The sequence below is a fragment of the Somniosus microcephalus genome, chromosome 17 (genome assembly GCF_052327205.1).
Source record: "Somniosus microcephalus isolate GS21.2 chromosome 17, FLI_Smic_1.0, whole genome shotgun sequence".
NCBI classification, from domain to species: Eukaryota; Metazoa; Chordata; class Chondrichthyes; order Squaliformes; family Somniosidae; genus Somniosus; species Somniosus microcephalus.
In genome coordinates, this window is record NC_141003.1 from 57,437,024 (window position 1) to 57,460,294 (window position 23,271).

A 23,271-nucleotide genomic window follows, 5' to 3' on the forward strand; every position below is an offset into this window, starting at 1 on the left:
ATTCTGCCAAGCAAACCAAAATACACATGGATCTGCATACAACCAAGATGCCCTCACTTGGTTTCCCTGCCTGTTCTGTGCTTACACTTTAGTCACCAACACACCCAGCTGCAGTCTGTGGACAATGCAGGGATTCATTGCTACCTACTTCTTGATCTCTCTCCAACCAAAAGCAACAGTGCTTAAAATGAGTGAAAATAAACAGCGACACAGCAAGACCACAGTTTCAACCAGACATTTGTACTTCTACAATGAGGGAATAGCTCCTAACAATATGTCTGCTTCCTCAGACTCAAGTGCGAGGGGGAGAAGGTGCAGCATTGTATCCTGACCGCCTGAAAATGAAGCTTGTAACCATTTTTTCATTCTTCACTGGTCTCAACAAAAATGTGCATGCAAATAACTTGATTACAATCAAGCAAAACTGTACCATAGCTGAAATAATTTGGTTTGAGAGTTCACAAAATTTGCACATCAAGATTGGTATACAAGCAAGTTTCATACAAGACACGACTGCTGCAAAATTAATATTCATATTTAATTTTCAGAGAAAACTTTAAAAATAGTTAGAACATGAAAAATGGAACACAAACTTACCCTCCCCATTTCAAATTCACGGCAAGCCATGATAATTATCTGGAAACAGAAAAAAGTTAATGTCAGATAACTAGCTCAACAAGTGTAATAGGTTTATAATTTGAGTTAAAAACCTGCATTACAAATGCAAGTACACTGGTAAAAGTATTTGCCTGCCTCAAGATCTTCTAAAGATTGTACTGTACTGTGAAAGGGCAAGGGAATTGGACTGAGCAAGTAGCTCCAGTTAAACAATAGCAAAATACTGTGGATGCTGGAAATCTGAAACAGAAAAAGCTGGAAAAACTCAGCAGGCCAGGCAACATCCGTGGAGAGAGAAACAGAGTTAACGTTTCAGGTCGAAACCCTTCTTCAGAACTCTGAAGCTGGGTTTCGACCTGAAACGTTAACTCGCTCTCTCTCCGCGGATGTTGCCCAGCCTGCTGAGTTTTTCCAGCTTTTTCTGTAGCTCCAGTTAAAGACCAGTGCAGTGATCCAAATGTCCTACTGTACTGTATTTTCTACCAGTTATTTTTTGAATCTAAGTAACAGAACTCCAAAAACACACATTTAAGTGAACCTTAAAGTCAGAAGCTGAATAATATGGGTATTACATCATTTACTATTTGTTGTTGGTTAATTCCCAGTAGGTGCAACACTGTTCTGCCAACATATGTGATTTAAGAATGGAAGTGTATTTATTCCATTCCACAGAAAAATCCTGATTCAAATATAAAACGCCTCAGCAAATTAACAGTGCTTTTATCAGAGTTTAATTATAAACTGATTACTGCCCTTCTATGAAGTGGAATCACCACTTCAGTACAAAAACAGTGAAGCAGTTTACTCATAGCACGAGTCAAATTGGGCAACAGCAGCTTTCTTGTTTTAAGTCACATAATATTCAGCACAAAATTAATTAATTGTGACTAATAAATCACAAATGACATCTTTAGTCTACTATTAAAATTAAAATTAAGGTCAATTTTATGAGTCCGAGTAGATTCACCTTTTCAATTCATTTTAAAAAGCACCAATTAAGTGAAGTTTCTCGTTCTACCAAACAGAAAAAAAAACTACTTACTACAACTTTGTATTCCCAGATCATCCTCCAAAAGTCTAGTACAGAATTTGCTAGTGGGCCCTGGGTTGCAATGTAGGATTTTGGCCCATAAACTCCCTGGAAAATGACAAGAATGTACATTTTATCAATTTAAAAAAAATAAAGCTATACACTTTACTTTCTAAATTATTGAGATAAACATTCCAAGTATACACATGCATAACATGCAAACCAATTAACAATGAACAGAGTCATTGCTATTACACAGTTACTAAGCATACATCATAAACCCAATCTGAAAATCGAAACAATGGATTCTACTCACATCTCAATATTTAAAACACATTTTGAATCATTCAAAACAGAGGGTGCATCGAATATTATTGCAACCATTTTAACAGTATGCCAAATTTTAATTTTGAATCCCAATCCCATACATCTTTAAACCATTTCACGCACCTCCATCTCATCGTCTTCTGTTTCCCCCCACTCCTCTGGGGGGGAAAAAAATCTAATTTTTATGATGTTGAGTGGTAGAACACTATTCCTGATCAGAGGGCTCGTGTGATGTCAGTGACTTTACTCAGAAGAGTACCAATAGTCAGTTGTCACATATGAGGCATAGTCTCCTACAGGTTTCCCTCTTAGTGGAGCAATTTCTCCAAAGGTGGTGGACTTAGCAGCAGCACCATATCCATTCATCGCCATTAACTGTCGGTCTAGTTTGCTTTGCTCTGCTCCTTCAGTGCTCAGATTTTTAAACAACAACTTTACCTCCCAACTCTGAACTTTAGGCCAGGCTCAACTTGTTTAAAAATCAGAGAGTCCAGTAGAATAGATGAGGGAGAGCAGATTTAAAAATCAGCAGCCACAATCAGTCGAGACAGAAATTTGCCACTTAAATAAATCAGTGCTACAGGAGTGAACAAAGCAAATTACTGGACCAAAAAAAGCGATGTCATTCATCTGACCGGTCCAAAAAGCTGCATCTATCCCAGGTAGCATTCTGCAAAGTCAACAGAATCTATGGAAATCTACATGTATTGAAGGGAGGGATATACAAAGTCAACAGAATCTATGGGAACCTCCCCAGCTTTATATTTTTAAATCCATTTCATGTGTAATTACAAAACCCAATACCATTTTTTCCCTACAGTGAAACAAGCAAATCTGAAGTAATCATGTTACCATATTAATAAAGTTTCCCTAATGATTTTTTTTTTTTTTTTTTTAAATACACAAAGAAATGCAGATTAAATTGGTTCTCAAAAGGTATGGGCCCACAGTACAAAACTGTCACTAGCTTGACATTATTGCCAATCCTTTCTGAAAGGCAACAATATGGCTAGTATGGGAAATTAAAAAGATGTAGAACACAATGGGGAATGTTCTTCTGATCTTAGGATGAAGGCAAAGTGATGGGCAGAGTAGAGGATCATGCTATACCCAACTTGCGAGTGCTTGATGCCAATATTCCATGTACAAAGTGTTAATGTTCCACTTCAGTGCTACCATTTCTTGCCTTGAGGAGCACAAAATCCAAACAAAAAAAAAGTCACCTGTTAATTTCATCATTAACTTTTATCATGGTGAAACAAAGTTTTGTGAGAGTGACTGTTTGCATTCAGTAACAACCACAGGAAACAAAGAAAAGTGCTTTGAACACGAACCACCACAAGCTAACAACTGCTTGACGTGCTTTCATTGAACTATTGCAAAATTGTAAATCCGTCATGCGGTAGTAAAAAAAATTCCCCCACTAAACACAACGTTGTGTGAAGTACGTACAAACATTACCTTAATAAAATTTGCATTGATATAATCTGAATCCTGTTCTGTAATTTTCAATGCAAGTTTCACTCTGCTATGGTCAACTGTAGTGTGGAGAGGGAAGAGAAAAACAAGTTTTACAAAACATAACAGGTTAATACAGTGCATACCACACTCAAGTCATTAAATACAAACTCAAAAAAGTAGCTCATCCTATTAAAGCTCAAGGGACTGACTAGAAAAGAATATGCAAACAATGAGCTGTCAGAATTGGTGTTGCACCAAAGTTAGACTGAAATAGAAAAAAGTGCCAGAATTGTAACAAAGCACCGAAGTATTACCAGAAAACTACCGTGACAGTCAGATATAATGTGATATTTTCATCAGAGAATAGAAACAAAAGTAAAAGTAACTTGGAAAGATTCGAATACTCCAATAAAAACTCCATTGCATTTTTGTCAGTACTATAAAATTTTCATCAACTGCAATAAATGCCTGATGTGAATGGAAAGTAAAACTGCAGTCATTTTCTATCTACACATCCATTCCTTTCAACTGAACTGATTAACGTACAAGTTCCCATTAGATCACGTTAAGTTATACCACGTTTACAAGTCAAGTTATAAATCAATTTGTATCTCGTTACCAATCAGTAGAAATTGAAATCAAAGTTCTTATTTTTTCCCCAGTACAGTCAAACATTTGCAAGGAATGTATGGTAGCCATGATCTGCACTGAGACTTCAGGTAGTGCAGGCTTTGGCAGGAAGTCTATTTCCTGACCAACGGATGTGTAACGGTGGGAGCTGGGGAAGAGAAAAAGTTGAACATAAATGGAATGCAGGTGATTGAATGAAGAGAGTTATACACAAATGCTACAAGTCCAAAAAGGTTGAAACAGAAGAGTAAAATGCATGGACATCAGAGGCGTAAGGGAAAAACCTGGTCGCAGAGTACAAGTGAGATACAACACTGGAAGATTATAATCAGAGACTGAACCTCTTTGGCTAGAGCTAAATGAGGGAAATAAAAGGGCAGGAGTGGGAATTTGTTACGGACCTCAAACCAGCTATTCAACACGGAGGAGCTATTTTACAGTAAAGTAGAAAGAGCATCCAGCAATGGTAAGTATTTAATAATGGAGGATTTTAGCTACCCACAGAGTGACTGGAATTTGGGTAGTGCTAGGAGGAACAAAAAAAAGTCCGAATTTCTGGATGTGGTAGGGGCTGCTTCATGGAACATGTTATAGAGGGGACTAGAAATGAGGCAATACTTGACTGAATACTGACTAATAATGAGGACACTGTGGCAAGAGATTAGATGGAGAATGGCTTGGAACCATGATCATAAGGTTCCGGGCAAAGAAAAGTAACAGTAGCATTAAAACTTTAAATTTTGGGCAGGCAGATTTTATGAGGATGCACAAACATGCAAGAGGAGAATGGTTAGGGGCAGAGTGGAAGCTAAACTGAACAGACTTTAAAGGATAATTGGAAAGGCCATGGCAATATGCATAACAAGGAGTTGTAGAACAAATAGTGAGTGACAAACGTAAGCCTGGGTGACAGGGAAGGTAATTAAAGCTATTTGGAATAAAGTGAAAGCATTCAAATGCTTAAGTTGTCTGCAACCAAGTACAAGAGCCAGAATAAAGAAAACCTTGTTAAAAAAACTTGCAAAAGAATTGTTAATATGGCTAAGCAGGCAAATGAATTTAGAACTGCTAGGGAAATTAAATCAAATGGTGGGGGGGGGGTGAAAGGAAGGGTAAAAATTGAGTGTATTGTATCACCAACTTCTGAAAAGGGTGTTCAGATTCATGAAGAGGTGACATAGCTTAAAAATTGAATGCCTGTAAATATGGAACTAAAAAACTCAAACAGGACAGTCCAGGGTCTGCAGCAAAGTGTATATTCCAAGATCGGCAGAAAGAGGGCTGTAATAAATTTAACATTACCAAAGAGATGGTTACTTGAGTAAAGATCCAAATGAATAAAACACCTGGGCAGTAGGCGTTTCATCCGATGATTGTTAGGGAATTCAAGGATGTGCTGGCAAAACCAGGTCAGAAATCATTACAAAACTGAAGTCTTGCAAAACCAATATCAGAGTTTTTTGATAAAATAACTAACAATAAAGAGATGTTAGACAACACAGATGTGGTTTACATTAAACGTAGCAAAGGTTTTAATAAGGTATCACATGAAAAAATTAGCTAACAAAATTAGCCGTGACAGCATTGGCAGCAGCATGCAGAGAAGGAACAAATCATGGCTGGGAAAAGACAAGAGTCTGTGCAAATGGCAAGTCTTATGGGTAGAGGGATGCAACAAGTAGGGTCTCTCAGAACTGGATATTGGGATCAGTACTCAACATTTTCAAAAGCGATCTAGAAGAGGGGGTGTTGATAGTTTCATCTCAAAGTAAGTCAGAAGGCATCAAAATAAGATGGTTAATGGAGAAAGGTGGGGGCAACCTACAGGGGAACTCGGGTCTGTTTGGTTAAAGGGCAGACAATTAACAGATACAGTTAAGTGTAAAGTCATGCACGGAGCAATATGAAATAAGTAGAGGGATTATAGGAAAATACTTAAAAATTAATCAGATCTCTCAAGACATCAAGCCAATGTCTGGCTGCTGTCAAGTATGCAACTTGGATGTTTGGTTGTACAGGAAACTGTGATATCCGGCACCGACGGGACCGAGCTGTTGCCATCCCATCAAAACTGCCGGACAAACCAGCGCTAATGTTGAAACATACGGAGATTTTGAGCTTCGTATCTGGCAACAAACCCTGTTGCTTAGCAACAGCTTCTAAACAGTCGGCCGTACCTTGCAAGCGTCTCTGTAGCTTAGCAACAGCTTCAGCGAGACCTTGCAGAGCCTGACTGGTGAAAAAAAAGCAACGAAAAGAAAAAAAAACTAACGAAACGGCTCCTGATTTTTGCCGGTGGTTCGAGCATTCCGGACAGTTAACCTCCGGATAAACCAAAGTTTCCTGTATAACAGGAATAGAGTGCAGATCGAAAGACGTTACTCTGCTACTGTTTGGAGAATTGTTCAGCTACACATGGGAGTATTCTATGTGGTTCTGGAAACCTCAGTACAGGAAGAATGTAGCAACGGCAGAAAAGATGCTAAAAGTGCTACTAGAAAATATAATATTTGAGGAGACACTCTTCTTGAAGAGAAGACTGATGGAGCTATGGTGAAGGTAGTCAAACTAATAAGGCTCAGGGATCTAGTGGGTGAGTTAAGGCTATTGAATTTGGTACAGAATAGCAGATCACAAGATAGCAGAATAAAGAGACATGAGCACAAGCTGAAATGGGGTAGATTCCAGTGGGATGTAGGGAAAATTTACTTCACTGGGCAGATGGCTTCTGAAATAGCTCAAGGTTGATGGGGTAAGTAGCTCAGATAGCAAGGTCAAATTGGACATGTAACTTGAGAAAAAGCCTACCAAGACAACAGGAAAGTGAACTAAATGGACCAAAAAAATTCCAACCTTGAGATTCTTTGTTTCAATGTTTATGTACTAACTCACTGTCCCACACAATGATATAATGCTGATTTGTATCCATAATTCCCACATAAGTTCCCATTTCAAGTAGGCAAAAGGGAAGCAAATAAATAGTAAATGTTGTAAGGCAAAATCCAGTAAGTAAATAAAATTGAAAGTATTTTAAGATTACTGTATTACAAACTGTAATGGAGCACTAAATATTAGTCTGTTTGAGATGTTAGAATCATTGCCTGAGTTACTTGCTTTGTATTTTCCCCCACCCTAATTATCATCTTCTAATTCTCTTGAAGCTGCTAACTCGTGCTAGGGTATAGTTCCACTGGTGCCAGCAGCACTGATATCTTGCTCAAGTGACCATTCTTCATATGTGAGCCACAGTAATGAGCTATTCAATTGTAGAGTGCATCATACTAATATCAATCCTGTCCTCAAAGTTGCCTGAACATTCAAAGCATACAAAGTACATTAGTTACTGTTGAATTTCAAATGCAAAACTGAAAACTTACATGGCAAGATATCTTTATATCTGTTCTTTTTAACATTTTCTTCTTTTTCTCCAGTGCTTGTTGGGTAGATCTTTTCAGTTCTATATTTAGTGGAGAGTCTTCGGAGTCGCTGTTTAATATACAAAATATGTATTTTAATGGTACAATATTTACACATGGTAACAAATCCTGACAAAAAAGTCAAAGCATACCTTTCAACAGTAAAACACAGTAATGTGCATGTGATAATGATAGTTCAGTTAATTTGCACAATGGAAAATTGAACTTTTATTTTGGGTGGACTGCTGCAAAGAAACTTTGTTCACTCCACATTAGTCAGATGTACCGTAGTACTCGTCTTAAGTTCTTAACATGCTATTCCTGCTATTTTGGGCACATTTTACTGTGATGCATCATCACCATCAGGTGATTTGTGACCCATTACTTGCTCCTAATTTTTTTAATTTTACTTAGAAAATACAAATGGTACTAGAACTGCGTGGGCGATTTCAGTGATTGCTGAAGTAGTGAGTAAGCCCTGGTACAAAATGAGCCTTTCTGGTTTTACAATATGCCTTCCCAATTCCCATTTTAGGAAATTTGGGGTGACATGCAACAGAGAATGGGGAGAGAAACAAGAGGGAAATGGGCATGCCAGAATAGATTGACTGTGGCAGCAAGCACAAACCCTAGGTGACAGTACAGCATATGCATTTACTAAACCCAGAGAAGCCCATCAGGCTGCACCCATTATTTTAAAGAACCACTGCGTTGTTCCTTCATATTTTAGCTTCTTGTCCCTTATATAACTTCCTAAACTACCTCAAGTTCCTCTGCAGGAGGATGTATACCAATGCATAGCAACACTTGAGAGAAAGGAGAAAATCTGTCATTTTTTTCAAACCTATTTTATCAATTTTTGCACTTTAAAATTAAACAGTCTACCTGCATACAAGAATCATCTTCTGAAATGTTACAACATTCAAGGGTCTTGTTCTGAACCATACTTCAGGCTCTTGACTAGGGCCAACACTGAGAAACAGAGTTGATAAAAGGAAATTTGAACCCACAAGTTTCAAGGTGCACCAAGAGAACACACTGCAGGGCAAGGAAGGAAGAAGTTTGGTTTGTGGTGGTTGAACTATATCCAAATAATGGAGGAAGGGAAATCTATAATTGGTAACTTAATGCTCTTCCACATTCATGCATCCTCCATACATAGAAATTAACAATGTACTATAGTAGCACAACTTTTGTGGAAAGCACTAAGCTATTGTTAATGCCAGCTTCAAGCACAGCAGCCTCAAAGGCATACTTTAAACTTTCAGAACAAGATCAATACTTATTAAAAGCAATATGTCTTGAACTGCAGATCAGACCCCTATGTTCAGGATGTCAACAATGAACTGCTTGGCTCAGGTTTCTACCTTCATTAGGACTGTTCCAAAGTTAATGCAATAGTTATCATTCAGCCCACGATTTTGCAGTACTTGGTGGAAACTGTTCATGAATAAATTTGATCCAGTGTCCCCAGTCAGCTGCAAAACTCACTGGTGGAGTACATAATTACTTATTATCCAGTCTTAGATTCTTTATCTGGGGACATGGGAGCTTTACATCATACTTGGTGTGGGTGTGGAACCCACAACCAACTGCATAAAAAAAACTCTTAGCGTCAGGCTTAAGTGGAACCACAGGAAACAGACCCAAATTCTCCCTAACTGTTCTGATAGAACGAGTTGGTGTTAGAGGAAAACCTATAAAAATATATAGATATAGGAGAGAATTGCAGCTGGTGGAAGGATACTCAGGGATCTGCAAATCTGGAAGACTAACTAGTACAGGTACGAGTGACATTGTACGGCTTGATCGCACGGTGTAAAAGTTGCAGCTGCAGCATCTAGCTTTGTCTATACAGCAATGGAAACTAGGCAGTCAGCCAAAGGGATGACAAATAGCATCCCAACTGGTCTTCTGAAACCATGTAGCACTGAGCGAATGGTCTAGTGCACCAGAATGAACCAAGTCAAAATCCGGTTTCGTTGACTCACACTCAGGAGGAAACGCATGCCGATGGTTTGGTGCATGAACAATGCCAGAAAACGAGAGAAATGGCTGAAGAGGTGGCATATGCACAAATATGAACATAGGTGCAAGGGGACAGCTTCCCCATGGACGATGCAAGTTTGGTGCCTACCCATGCCTAATGAAACGTTGAAAACTTTTGATCAAGATGTATTAATTCTATTTTGTAAGAAATTACAGGTTAAAACACAAAACGCAAGTGATCCATTCACAAGCATTTCTTACAAAACAACCAATTAAAACTCCAACTTGTCTATAATAGCACAAAATGAAAGACACAGCGCAACAAAAAATAAACCAGTTACCCAAATAAGAGAAGCAGTTGAGCAATTTTTAAAAATCATGCTCTCCTTTAGTGACTAAGCTACAAAATTATAATTGGACAACATTACATCTACAACACAAATTTGTCAACCTAAACAACAGTTGAACAAAATGCTAGAAACAAAGCAGACAGATTGGCTATGATAAATTGACCCTTAGTGTTAGGGGGATTAAATACGTGGGGTTACGTGGATAGGGTGGGATATGTGTTGGTGTAGGGGTTACGGGGATCGGGTGGGATATGTGTCGGCGCAGGCTCGATGGGCCGAAATGGCCTCTATCTGCACTGTGAGGTTTCTGTGATTCTGTGAACTGGGAAGAATCATATTGTACAACCATAGTTTTACACAGAATCAGCAACACTCAAAAGCTGGCTAAAGAAGTGGAACTTAACCAAAAGCATAGTCAATGAATGTCAGTCTAGACACAACTGTGTCCAAAAGAGGGACATCTAATCAGCTTAGCAAAGTAGTGCCGTTGTTGACAAATTGAAATAGAAACAGACTTTATGTTTAAATGATAGTTATACCCTTGTGAAAGGGAGGAGGGGGATTAACACTTGACTTTGTACAGTGCATTCTGCTCAGAGTAGTAACACAAAGCAATAACATCCACAAACCAACATGGCAAACTATCTAGCAATGGGTAGCAAAACAATTTAAAAAAAAAAAAATCTAGGCAGATTAAGGCATAAACTTGTAAATTTAGTAACGGAAAACTTGCTACACATCTAGGAGTACAAATTGAGGTGCCTTCTCCAAGACACAAGAGGAAACTGAAAATTAAAAACCCATGGTCAAAATAGAATTCCAAGCAAATTTTGGAAGTCTCTGGGCGAGTCATTGGACTTCCTGAGAACTTTATAAATTTATTTTTGACTCTTTCATATTTGGAGAAAGTGTTGTTTCCTCCCACTCTCGGAACCTTAAATCGGTCACAAGATGGGGAAACAAAAAGCACGCATGCACAAAAGCTCAGTCCTCACTGAGCAGTGTAGGCAGCTTGGTCGGTGGTACACCTTGAATCTGCCAGTTGAACATTGCACCATCAAGGTACCAGAAGGCTGGATTCTGGGTGTAACTGCAAACTTAAGAAAACCGCTATATTACCACCACGGGTGCCTGTGCACCCAAGTAGGTGGGCGCAACATGATGAACACTCCCGACTGGGCGCAATCGGTGCAAACTCGCCATGCCGACCTGGGGGCGTGGCCAGTTTTGGTGCGGAGGCTGCTTCGAGCAAATGGACTTTTGAACCAGCCTAAAAGATCGCGAATATTTGGGCGTAACGTAGTTATGGGCGCAACTCACATTTAAAATTAAGCAATCTTTAACGCTGTTTCATTTGATTCCGCCCAGATTACACAGAAAGCTGTGAGGAAATCATGCATCAATGTTCCAAGGATATAGTCACCAAATAAACCCTGTAAGGAACTCATAAGTAGAGTTTTAAAAGGCATTTCAAGAGTACAACAGATTCTAAATGGACCATTTCCCCAAATCCGGGGGCAAAAATCTTGGCAACCAGAATTTAGCCTGAGCGCAAAAAGATTATTTATGATAACAGAGTACAAGGAATATCCAAATTGGCTACTTTGCTGGCTAACTGAAAGTAGAAATAGCTTCACCATTTAAAAAAAAAAGTTGTATTGAATTTCCTCAGAGCTAAACTAGTTAAGTATAGGAAATGCACTGCTGCCATAAGGAACTAATCCAAATCCAATACAACACTCGTTCATTATAGGAGAACACCACCATGGAGAGCTGGGCTCCCAATTTAGAAAGAATTATTCTTTCATTAATTGTTAGCATGAACACAGTTCTGGGTCAGAAGTAATGTAAATAGACCTCAGACATAGCATGCAAGCTTCCTTCTTGGGAAAATACCATGGAATCTCTGGAATTTAACAAATACATGTATTTGTTAAAGTTTATGGATTCAGTATAGGAACAAACACTTAAAAATTCATCCATATATGTGATGGTATATAAGAAACTATTAGTGCCTTTTTTGCAATTACAGCATTTTTCAAAAAATGAAATTGTCATGTCTACTATACTAAATTTGACGGCAATATCACCAAGCATTAATTTTATGCAACTGATCAGGCTCAAACTGCTGGCAAAAAATACCTGTTTCGTTCATCCAGGTTTCATCGCTAGCAAACTATTACATTGCTAATTTTCTTACTGCTGTATTTTAGTATCATTTCATTTTTATCCTACATTACTCTCAATATTTTTGAGATAGTAAAACCAAATTTTACAGCAAGAAAGCGTTACCTTAAAAAATGGACTGTTAATCACTCCAATCACCTTAGTTTCCTCTACATATTATGGTACATACACAAGTAGTACAGGTACACTATCCCTTATCCGAAAGCCTTGGGACCAGCTGAGTTTCGGTTTTTGGAATCTTTCGGATTTCAGAAGGTATTATTATAAGACTGGGAAATTTGTATTTAATATAAATTTTAAAAAGTTCAGGCTACCTCTTGCGACTGTTCCATGTCTCATTCCCCTTCCTGCTTCTCTGGAAAGCCGGATATCGGCTGACTCCTACTAAGCTGGCCCGCAAATCAGGTCAGGGGTCGGGTGGGGAGAAAAGAATATCGGACGGGCTGCAGTTCGGGTCGGGTCAGGGGGGGGGGGGGGGGGGGGGGAAGAAAAGAATATCAGACGGGTCGGGGGTCGGGAAGAAAAGAATATCGGACTGGCCGCGGTTCGGTTCGGAGGGAGAAAAGAATATCGGACGGGCTGTTGTATTGTTGGGTTCACTCTCCCGGTACCTCCTTCACACTGCCCGGCTTGGCCTGCAATCTCCTACCCAGGAGGGAACTCTCAATATTTGGTTTTAGCTTGGTGGCAGCATTTTTATTTATATCTACCACACCAAGGCATCGTGTAACCAGTATGAGAATTTCCATCTTCTGTTCAGCTGCCGAGGCACAAGTCTCTGTGTGAAGATGTAACCAGAAAAAAAGGTGCATTCAAACCCCAGTATTGCAGATCTCTGCTTCCTGTATTCTGCAATTCAAACACAAACTTTGGATTGACTACTACTTCCTTGCAGTGTCTACTCAAGCCAACATTTGCCATTCCGTGCATACATACACCCTATATTTTAACTCATTTCAGCAATAAATATAGTACTCTATTCCTATAGAAAATGAAATTTTTAATTATCAGTACAGACAAAAAAGTGCCCTGATATTCTGTGCATTAATGATCCAAATGTTAAAAGTCAAAGGAAAAGGTAAACAAATGTTTTTGCATAAATATGCAAACAATGTGTTCAGAGATTCTGAACATAGTTACATACATGATGCATTTCCCTTCATATATCGCTTTTTAAAATTAAAGTATATTGACCCTTTATGGCTAATTCCATTAGCTGTAATTAAAAATGACCATCAAATTACACATTGTCCAAGAAAATCCATCTCTCTGGGTCTCTGATTTTCTCCCAGTTGGTCCGAGACAGAGCGCTCTGGGCCCCTCACTTTTATAAAATTACTTGTACCTAATCTGTACATCAAAAACTAATCTCTAGCCATACAGTTGATATAGATACAAATCTATTTTAAATAAACATCCATCAAAGCTTTATACTGAAATCTAATTTCCATAGTTAACCTACACAGGGGTGGCCTAGCCACTCAGAAGCCTTGGGCAGCTCCAAAATTCATTAATCATCAGTTAGTCCAATTAGATTTGTAGGTGTTATTTGTATACATGTAAATTTAAATTTAACTGATTACTTCAATTTGCCTGGAGCAGCCTGTGCAACAAACAGCTCCTTTCTGAAGATATGCCACGGATGAAGGTGTTTAGTTAATAACACAAAATACTCTACATGGGATTATGCTACATTCCAGAAATTTAAAAAACTTAGAGAGTTTAAAATTGAAGTCTACTGGAAATTCTTAGGAGAATGTGGGCTTTTAAAATTTGACGGGCCAGTGAAAAAAGTATTTCTTCACCATTATTCATAACTTAAGAGTATTGTGTACAGTTCTGGTCACCATATTATAAAAAGGATAGAGGCACTGGAGAGGGTGCAAAGATTTACAAGGATGATACCAGAAATGCAAGGGTATACCTATCAGGAAAGGATGAATAGGCTGGGTCTCTTTTCTCTTGAGAAAAGGCCGAGGGGTGACCTAATAGAGGTCTTTAAAATTATGAAAGATTTTGATAGAGTAGAGAGAGAGAGAGTGTGTTTCCACTTGTGGGGAAGAGCATAACTAGAGGCCATCAATATAAGATAGTCACCAAGAAATCCAATAGGGAATTCAGAAGAAACTTCTTAACCCAAGAGTGGCGAGAATGTGGAACTCACTACCACAGGGAGTGGTTGAAGCGAATAGTATGGATGCATTCAGGGGGAGGCTGGACAAGCATATGAGGGAGAAGGGAATAGAGGGTTACACTGATAGATTCAGATGAGGTAAGACAGGAGGAGGCTCGAGTGGAGCATAAACACTAGCATGGACTGGTTGGGCCGAATGGCCTGTTTCTGTGCCATATATCCTATGTAATCCTATGTGATAGCAAATTCCTATTGCATGTGCAACGTGGGCAAATTTTAAAAAAAAAGAAAAACCGTTCAGTAAAGTTTGCAATTCTGTCAGCACTTATCCCACTCCATTTTAAATATGTTTTGACAGAGTCCCACAGTTTGCTGTAAAGCTTCTTTGCTTGAAGGGGCAGCTAATTTGGTGTTGCTGCACGCCTATCGACTGAATTCAAACAAGGCAATATGTTGGCTTTTGAGTGATAGGTCTTTGAGGACCATATATGACTGTTCTCAACCTTCAACTCTGAGCTTTCTAACTACACTTAGTTATAAGACCTACAAAACTAAATCAATATTTGTCAACTAAGATATCAAACTGATTTAGTGCATATTTGGTTTCAATGTAATTGCTTCTAACATTGCAGTCAATTCAATTCCCTTTTTTCATAAGGATACCACAATAGCAGCTTAGGCTGTAATAATTTCTAGCCTGGCCAGATCTGTTCACTGCACTAATTTCTGATTTTAGCACCAAAGGAAGTCTCTGATCCAGCACCATAATCCACAAATAAGCACTTCAAAAACTTTGATTTTAGCATTTTCTAGGGATCCCCCACCCCAACTTAATTCATCTTCTGCTTCTGTCGGTTTTAACTTTCATACATAACCTAATGCATTCTAAGCTTCCAAACCCTTAACCATTTTCTTCTTCCTCCAGCCTCTCAATATCTGTTGTGTCCGTGTGTTAATAGAGACACTGAAGGCAGGAGTTGGTTTCACAGGTGTTTACTGAACAAAGTCTGGAGGTGAACTAACTGATACAACACAATATACAGGCTTATATAGCCCGAGTGGCCATTACCAGCATTACAGTACACAGTGGGCTCTAAAAAGGCACATACACTACAATTCCTCCCCTTTTAGCCAACCAGTACATAAGATTTTAAGTAATCATTAATTACATGTTACAAGAACAATAATCTACACATTGCTGCAGTTAATTAATTATAAGTCAGTCTCTCTGGAGGCTTCCTGACTCGGTCCGGATAACGCCTCGGTGGTGTAGTAGTTTCTGGTGGTGTAGTAGGTTCTTTTGGCAAGGCTAATTCGGCTTGAATGCCAGTGTCGGGTTCATCTGGTTCCAGTATCACCGGATCAGAGGTAGATACTATGGGTATCTCTACTTCATCATTAGGCGTATAGAGTTGTGGTGTAGGTTGTCCCTTTTCGGATGATTCTATGATCTGGTCAGCATGGCGCCTTATTATGCTTTCACCAATGTCCACGGTATACATCAGTGGTCCTAGTTGTGTGCAAATAGTTCCAGGCTGCCATTTCTCGGTACAGTAGTCCCGGGCCAAAACTGGTTGACCTATCTGGAAGGTTCTAGTTGGCCTTTCATTCATGCCTTGAAATTGCCAGTTCTCCACGTCCCTTCTGATGTTTGGCTTGATCAAATCCAGCCGGCATCTTAGGCTTCTATTGAAGAACATCATGGCGGGAGTTTGGTTTGTAGCCATATGTGTTGCATTCCTGTATGCAAGCAAGAAGTTATCTACCTTATGCTGAAGTTTTATGTCTTCATTACCCATGGCCTTTATGGCCTTCTTGAAGGTCTGGACAAACCTTTCAGCCAATCCATTGGTGGCGGGATGGTATGGGGTGGACGTGTAGTGCTTAACCTCATTGTTTTTTTTAAGAACTTCCTGAATTCTTCGGACACAAATTGCGGTCCATTATCAGAACAGATCTGTTCAGGCAGCCCATTCCTGGCAAATATGGTCCTTAATACGGTGATGGTTTTTTCCGTGGTGGTGGTGGACATCTTTATTACCTCCGGCCACTTGGAGTGTGCATCAACCGCGATTAAGAACATTGAGTCCATAAATGGACCAGCAAAGTCGATGTGTACCCTTTGCCATGGAGATGAGGGCCACTCCCATGGATGTAGAGGGGCTTGGGGTGGAGCGTTTTGGACCTTCTGGCATCCTAGGCAGCTCTTGGTCATTTCTTCGATGTCTCCATCGATACCTGGCCACCATACAAACGCCCTGGCTAGGTTCTTCATTTTCACTCCACCCAGATGCCCCTCGTGAAGCTCCTTTAGAACTTTATCCTGGAGTTTGGGTGGAATCACCACTCTGGATCCACACATTGTGGTAAACCACTGTTGTTCACTTCACTGTTGTTCACTCTTGCCCATTGTTGTACCTGTCTGTGCATGCCTCAGCTGGCTCCGCCCCTGGCTCCACCCATATGCCCTGGTATAAAGGCGGCTGCTCTGCAGTCCCCCAGGCATTCAGGACCGGTCGACCACTAGAGGCATGCCTTCGTTCTTTAGCTAATAAAAGCCTGTTTGTTACTCACTTAACTTCCAGTCTTTCGCAGTAATTGATAGCGCATCACACATCAAGGTTCCTCGGCACACTGACAGCTGTTCTCTCTGCGAGAATGCTGGCAACAGTGGTTCGCCATGTGCTGGCCATCCCTTCACTGTTAAATCGTAGACGAGAGAGAGTCAGGTCATTTCTCGTTTCCCTTTCAATGGCAGAATTTGTTACTGGTAGACATTCGACTGTGGTAGAGTGGAACATCTCCACTGGGTCTACTGTAGGTGCCTCTTCTACCGTTGGCAACAGTAGGCGTGATAAACCGTCAGCATTCCCATGATGTTTTGATCCTTTGTATTCTATGTCGTATTTGTGTGCCCCTAGAAAAAGGGACCACCTCTGTAGCCTTTGCGCGGTCATAATGGGAACACCCTTTTTAGGGTTCAATATGGAGACGAGGGGTTGATGGTCAGTCAACAAGGTAAATTTTTGTCTGTGTAGGTAATGGTTGAATTTCTTCACTCCCCATACCAGGCTGAGTGCTTCCCTGTCGATTTGGGCATAGTTACGCTCAGCTGAGTTCAATGAGCGTGACGCAAAAGCTATCAGCCGTTCCGAGCCATCAGGGAATCTATGCGATAATACCGCTCCTATGCCGTAAGGGGATGCATCGCACACCAGTCTGATTGGCAGTGATGGGTTGTAATGAGCCAAAACTTCCTTGGACGTGATTAAGTCTTTGCATTTATGGAAGGCACGTTTACAGTCTTTGCTCCATTTCCAAATTACTCCTGTTTGTAGCAGTTCATTAAGAGGGTGCAGAAGAGTTGATAAATTACTATCATAAATTTTTACCGAACTCATCAATCCCAGGAACGACTTTAATTGTGAAACATTTTCAGGTGCTGGGGCTTTTATGACCGCTTCAATTTTTTCAGGTGACTTATGCAACCCTTCCTTATTAATTATGTGGCCACAATATGATATTTGATTCTGGAAAAATTCGCACTTGGGGCGATTTGCTCATAGGCCCCGTTCTTTCAGCCTAGTGAGCACCTGCTCCAAATTGGCACGGTGCTCGTTGTCGTTTTCTCCTGTTACAAGGATGTCGTCTAGGTAGCATTGAATCCCCGGAATCCCTTGGAGGACTTGCTCCATAGCTCTTTGCCAGATAGCTGGAGCTGATGCTACTCCGAAAACCAGTCGATTGTACTGGTACAGGCCTTTGTGTGTGTTATCGTGAGATACTTTTTAGAGGCCTCTTCAACCTCCATCTGTAGATATGCCTGTGCCAAGTCAATTTTGGTGAAACGTTTCCCTCCTGACAGCGAGGCGAAAATATCTTCCTCGGAAGAGGATACTGTACAGTGTGAAGGACTGGGTTTACAGTCACCTTGAAGTCCCCACAGATGCGAATTTTTCTCTGTTCTTCAGATTTATCATTATTCAATGTTTTTTTCATGACCGGGACGATGGGTGTTGCCCACTCGCTCCAATCTATCTTGGATAACACGCCTGCCTTTTCCAAATTCTCCAGCTCCGCCTCGACTGCTGGACGAATTGCGTATGGCACCGGCCTTGCCTTAAAAAACTTGGGAATTGCCGCATCTTCCACTTTTATTGAGGTGGTGATACCTTTTCAAGGTTCCTAGCTTCTCTTTAAACACTTCCTTGGCATTGGCCAAGATGTCTTTTAATTGTTCAGGTATGACGTCATCATCATTTTTTTCTTTACTGGTCACTGTCAGTGCCTGAATGGAGTGCCAGTCTAAACGTATCTTCCTGATCCATTCACGTCCCAACAGCGGTGGACCACCATTTTGTAGAGCGTATAAATACAACTTCTGTATTTCCTTGCCGTTGTATACCACAGGCACCCTTATTTTTCCTTTGGGGTATACTTTCTGCCCCGTATATGTTTTCAAGATAATGGATGTGTCTTTTAAAGGTATATGCGGAAATAGCCGCTCGTAATCCCGTCGATTTATGACGGTCAGAGCTGATCCTGTATCTAGCTCCATTTTAACTGGGGACCCTGCTATCGTGAGGGTAACCCAAATGGTCTGGTAATCTTCTTTGGCAATTACATTATGTAATTTGAGACAGCTTAGTCTCTTGTTTCCGGAGTCGCTATCGCCCTTCTGGTCTTCGGAGCTACTGTCCGTCATCATTTGTACCTTTCTGTACTTTTCTTTATTGATTTTTTTTTTCCTGTCTGTGGATTTTGTTTTTCCAGATCGGCATACCCGTGCAATGTGTCCAATCTTTCCGCATTGCCTGCATGCTTTGTCCTTGAACCAGCAGTCCCTCTGGTCATGGGTGGATCTGCCGCAGCGATAACATCTCTCGAAACCCTGTGTCATTTCATGGGTGCCGAAGTCCTGTGTCTTTTGCTGTATCTCTGCAGCTCCTCTTGCGGCTGCTTCGTATGATACAGCCATACTGAAAGCCTTGTCCAGTGTCAAATCTCTCTCAGAAAGCAGCCTTTTCTGTGTTCCTTCACTTAGGAGACCACAGACGAATTTGTCTCGAAGAGAATCTGCCAGTCCTGCCCCGAATTGGCAGTGCTTTGATAGCTTTCTTAATTCGGTGAGGTAATCAGCGTTACTTTCATTCTTGTGCTGATTCCTCTTGAAGAATTTGAATCGTTCCACTATCAGCAGCGGTGTTGGGTTTAAGTGCTCCTGTAGGGTATCAACAATTTCCTTAAAATTCTTGTCCTTTGGTTTGGCTGGAGTGATTAAGTTTCGTAACAGCCCGTATGTCTTTGCGCCCATTAGATTTAGAAGTACTGACGCCTTATCATTTTCTGTGCAATATACCTCCACTCTTTCCACATATGTGGTCCAATCCTCTATATCGTTATCAAAAGCATCAATATTGCCAGCCTTAGGCATCCTGGGGAAAAAATGGCGCTTCCCGCGGTTTTCTTTCTTTCCTGCAAAAAAGATATGGCGCTTCCCGCGCTTTCCTGCCGCTGACAACGCTGTTTTCCGCGTTTTTTTTTTAAATTTACAGTTGGAGACTCGTTCTCGCCGGCCTGCTTTGCAGCGGCAGCCGTCTCCCAAGTTGCCCCCCCCCCCACCCCATCTGCTTGCCTCCGCCTTCGCTACTTGGCAGAGCCAGCCGATTGAGCCCCAGCCCGCCGCCCAGGAAGGATTATTGCAGTACCTGCCACCAGCTCGGCTTTTTTTTTTTTTCTTGCTTTTCTTAGACTTTGGACGTCTGAGGAATCGATGTCCTTGAGGTGCTGCCGAATTGCAGGTAAGTCCGTTTCCAATTCGTCGCCACTGTTGTATCCGTGTGTTAATAGAGACACTGAAGACAGGAGTTGGTTTCACAGGTGTTTACTGAACAAAGTCTGGAGGGGAACTAACTGATACAACACAATATACAGGCTTATATAGCCCGAGTGGCCATTACCGGCATTACAGTACACAGGGGGCTCTTAAAGGCACATAACTTTACAACTTCCAAAATGGATATTGTAGTGTAAGTTTTTTTTAAATAAACTGCCCAAATTCTGATGATGGCTGCATTATGAAAAGGTGCATTTCCACTGTAGCTACATTGTAACCTTATTTGCACTGCTTGGAACCTCCAACTGCCCTGCTCAGGAGAGATCGCTGCACATGCCTGGATACATGCCTGTGTAGAGCCGTCTTCCAAAAGTTAGAAGTGTCATTATTTCGAGAATGGGAAGGAGAGAATCCCTGCTATCTACAAATTTAAATTAAGGCCAAGTAAGTTTACTTTATTTAAAACAATTCCAGGAGTGGGGGGCAGATTTCCAAATCAGATTGGAGAGCACAATGGATTTATACTCCACTAGTAGGGGGTGCCTGGCGTTCCAGGGCAATTTTGGGCCGCACGGTCTCCCTGCCCCGTCTGTCCCCTCTCTCTCTCCCTCTCTTCTCTTGTCCCTCCCTCCCGTCTCCCTGCGTAGCGCCGCAGGCCCGGTGCCGTTGTGATAGTGGCTGTGCGGGGCCTAGCGGTTGAGGGCCGGCCGGGATGGACCCGAGCTGAGCTCCCCAGGGGATTGCGCAGTTGACGGCCGGCAGCTGCCGCTCCCCCGCCCGCTGCGTGTGTCGGGCCTAGCGCTCGAGGCCGGGCCGGGCGAGACGGACCAGAGCTGAGCTCCCCCACGGGTGGCGCGGTTGACGGGCGGCCGCTGCCGATGACCCGCCCGCTGTGTGTAAACTTACCTGCCGCTCCCGGAGTCGCAATGTGGGGGTTTGTTTGGCTGGTGCTGTCCGTGTGGGGATGAAAAAAATGCCGGCGAAGTTTAGGGAGACTGGAGGATTAGGTCCCGCCCGTGACGCAACGATTGGTCAACCATCAGGTCACTGAAGTGTAGGATTGGTCAAGCAGCACGTCACTCAACGCTAATGAGAGGTAGGATTGGTCAACCGGTAATGAGTGGATTTTTGAACGTTTTTTGTATAGTATTTTTGTCTGACCAAAAAGTAAATACGCCTATGAGAGTCCCCTAATATTATATATATATATATATATATATATATATATGCAGTGTCAAATTGAAGTGCTGAAAGACTAACCCCTCTATGGAGCCTCACTTGGGAGTCAGTTTGGGCTCACAATCCAGACTTGCTTCACCAGTTTACTGGCAATGCGAAGATGAAATTGGTTCACAGACAGTCTGTGGTGTAAATGCATCCATACACTCAACTAGTTCAATCTTTGATGTGTAAAAACACATGCCAGAAAGAGCCGCTGACAGGTAAGTAAACCCATTGCCAGTCTTTGAAGAGTTAAATTGTGTACAATAAGCAAAAAAATGCTATAATTGGAAATACACCAGAGTTTATTTTCCAGGGAAAAATAGAAACGCAAATCTCATCATGATGTTCGTGACATACAACATGTAATAGAGCCCCGAGGTAACACATTCTGCCTGCCTGGTTACCGAGCAAAAGCGTGTGTGTACAGGGAACACAAGACTTGGTTTTCACCCAACTTCCAGTTATTACTGTTATTATGGCAAATGATTCTTTCTTGAGGAATAACTTAAGTTCATATGCTGCAATCAGCAATAACAAACCATTAAAAAAATGCACAGAAGTCACAATTCTGCTGAGCTCAAGAAAGAGGGAGGGAGAAAAGGCAGGTCGAACAAGACCAGAAAGGTGAAAATTACACCAAATTTGGGAAGTCATGAAAGTAAACTGGCATAATAATGATTCGAACAGCATCAACATACAGGCTGCTGCTCCTTTTCACATCTCCAAAAATAACCTGCCACTTTCCCTCTAGCAATAATAAAACACAAGGCTCACTTGCCCCATGTTACCAGATCCTGAGGCACTGGCTCAGTTTAGAAAACATACTAAATGTTTAATAATCTTGTTGGGGAACTAATGCTCAAAAAAAAACTTTGGACAGATCCTTTCAAAATATAGAACCAGTGATCTCGAGTATCCATAAATATACACATTCATCTATAAATGGAGAACTACACAAACTAAGCCACTTATTTGCTGGACGGATCTCAACATTGCTTGTATGCACAGAGATCTCTTTTGGCTCTATCCAACCCCTGTGGAAGGCTGTTGGATACACACTATGCTTGCGCCATGCTATGGTCTCTGGAAGTCTTCAGTATCTTGCCCCCTGAATGATGGCTGATTCGGAGGACAAGGTGGGGGGGGGGGGGGGGGGGAAGACACTGCAGTGAAGTGCCCCCCAAAAGGAGCAGACTAAGCTCCAGGTAACTACAACAGGCTCATTGGGATTGTGGTGGTGGTAGAAGGAAAGAAAAGAGAAATGTTCTCAGTCAACCTGATCTCCTGCAGTTTCTCCCCAAAATATAGATTGTTGTTAAAAGGGAGATTGGCTCTCTTGCCCAGATGTCTTGGAATATCATGCAGATTCTAAGCCAACTGATTTCAAATTAACATATCCTCTCTTCAATCCTATAGCTTTAGACATGTAGCTCCCAATAATAAAACTGCCATTCGGGCAATTCTAATGAGCTCTATAATGAGGAATCCATATGCTTTATTAACTATTCATTCGTAACTAATTAACTGGGTGGCTTGTTGGGCCACTTCAGAGGTCAGCTTAAGAGTCAACCACGTTGTTGCAAGACTGGAGTCACAAATAGGCCAGACCAGGCAAGGACAGCGGGGTTCTTTCCCTCAAAAGGATATCAGTGAACCACTTGGGTGTTTACGACAATCAGACAGCTTCATGGTCACTTTTACAGATTAGTTTTTTTTTAAATATATAAACGGAATTCATATTCTCAAATTGCCATGGTGGGATTTGTCCAGGCCTCTGGATTACTAGTCCAGTAATATATCCACTACACTACCTGTTGTCGGGAACAGTCCTTTCCTCCACATCAGCTTTCTTCCCCCTCTCTCTCTCACAATATGCACCAATAGCCTGCACAATTAAGATTAAAATACATAAAGAAAACTGCCCATGGTTACTGAATATAATGGCCCTGAAATTGCGCGTATTCCCTTTCAAATGCCCAAGTTCGGGATTTCCGCAGGCACACGCACGAAATCCAGAACTTGCGCCCGGTCAATGTACGTGCTGAAAGGCCATCCATGGGGGCCACAAA

General features: G+C 41.2%; 1 protein-coding gene across 5 annotated transcripts in view; it reads right to left on the minus strand.

The window, feature by feature from the left end:
* LOC147105737 (tyrosine-protein phosphatase non-receptor type 12-like) overlaps positions 1–23,271 on the minus strand; it is a 144,693-nt gene that overhangs the window by 78,446 nt on the left and 42,976 nt on the right. For all 5 annotated transcript variants that reach the window (XR_015081570.1, XR_015081569.1, XM_086010412.1 and 2 more), the window contains exons 2-5: positions 7,444–7,552; positions 3,437–3,513; positions 1,661–1,756; positions 598–636 (exon numbers count right to left, since the gene is read on the minus strand). Coding sequence is in view for 3 of the 5 variants with exons in the window: in XM_086010412.1 (XP_085866538.1) it covers positions 598–636; positions 1,661–1,756; positions 3,437–3,513; positions 7,444–7,552 (321 nt within the window). In the remaining 2 variants the exon portion in view is untranslated. The remainder of the gene's footprint in view (positions 1–597; positions 637–1,660; positions 1,757–3,436; positions 3,514–7,443; positions 7,553–23,271) is intronic.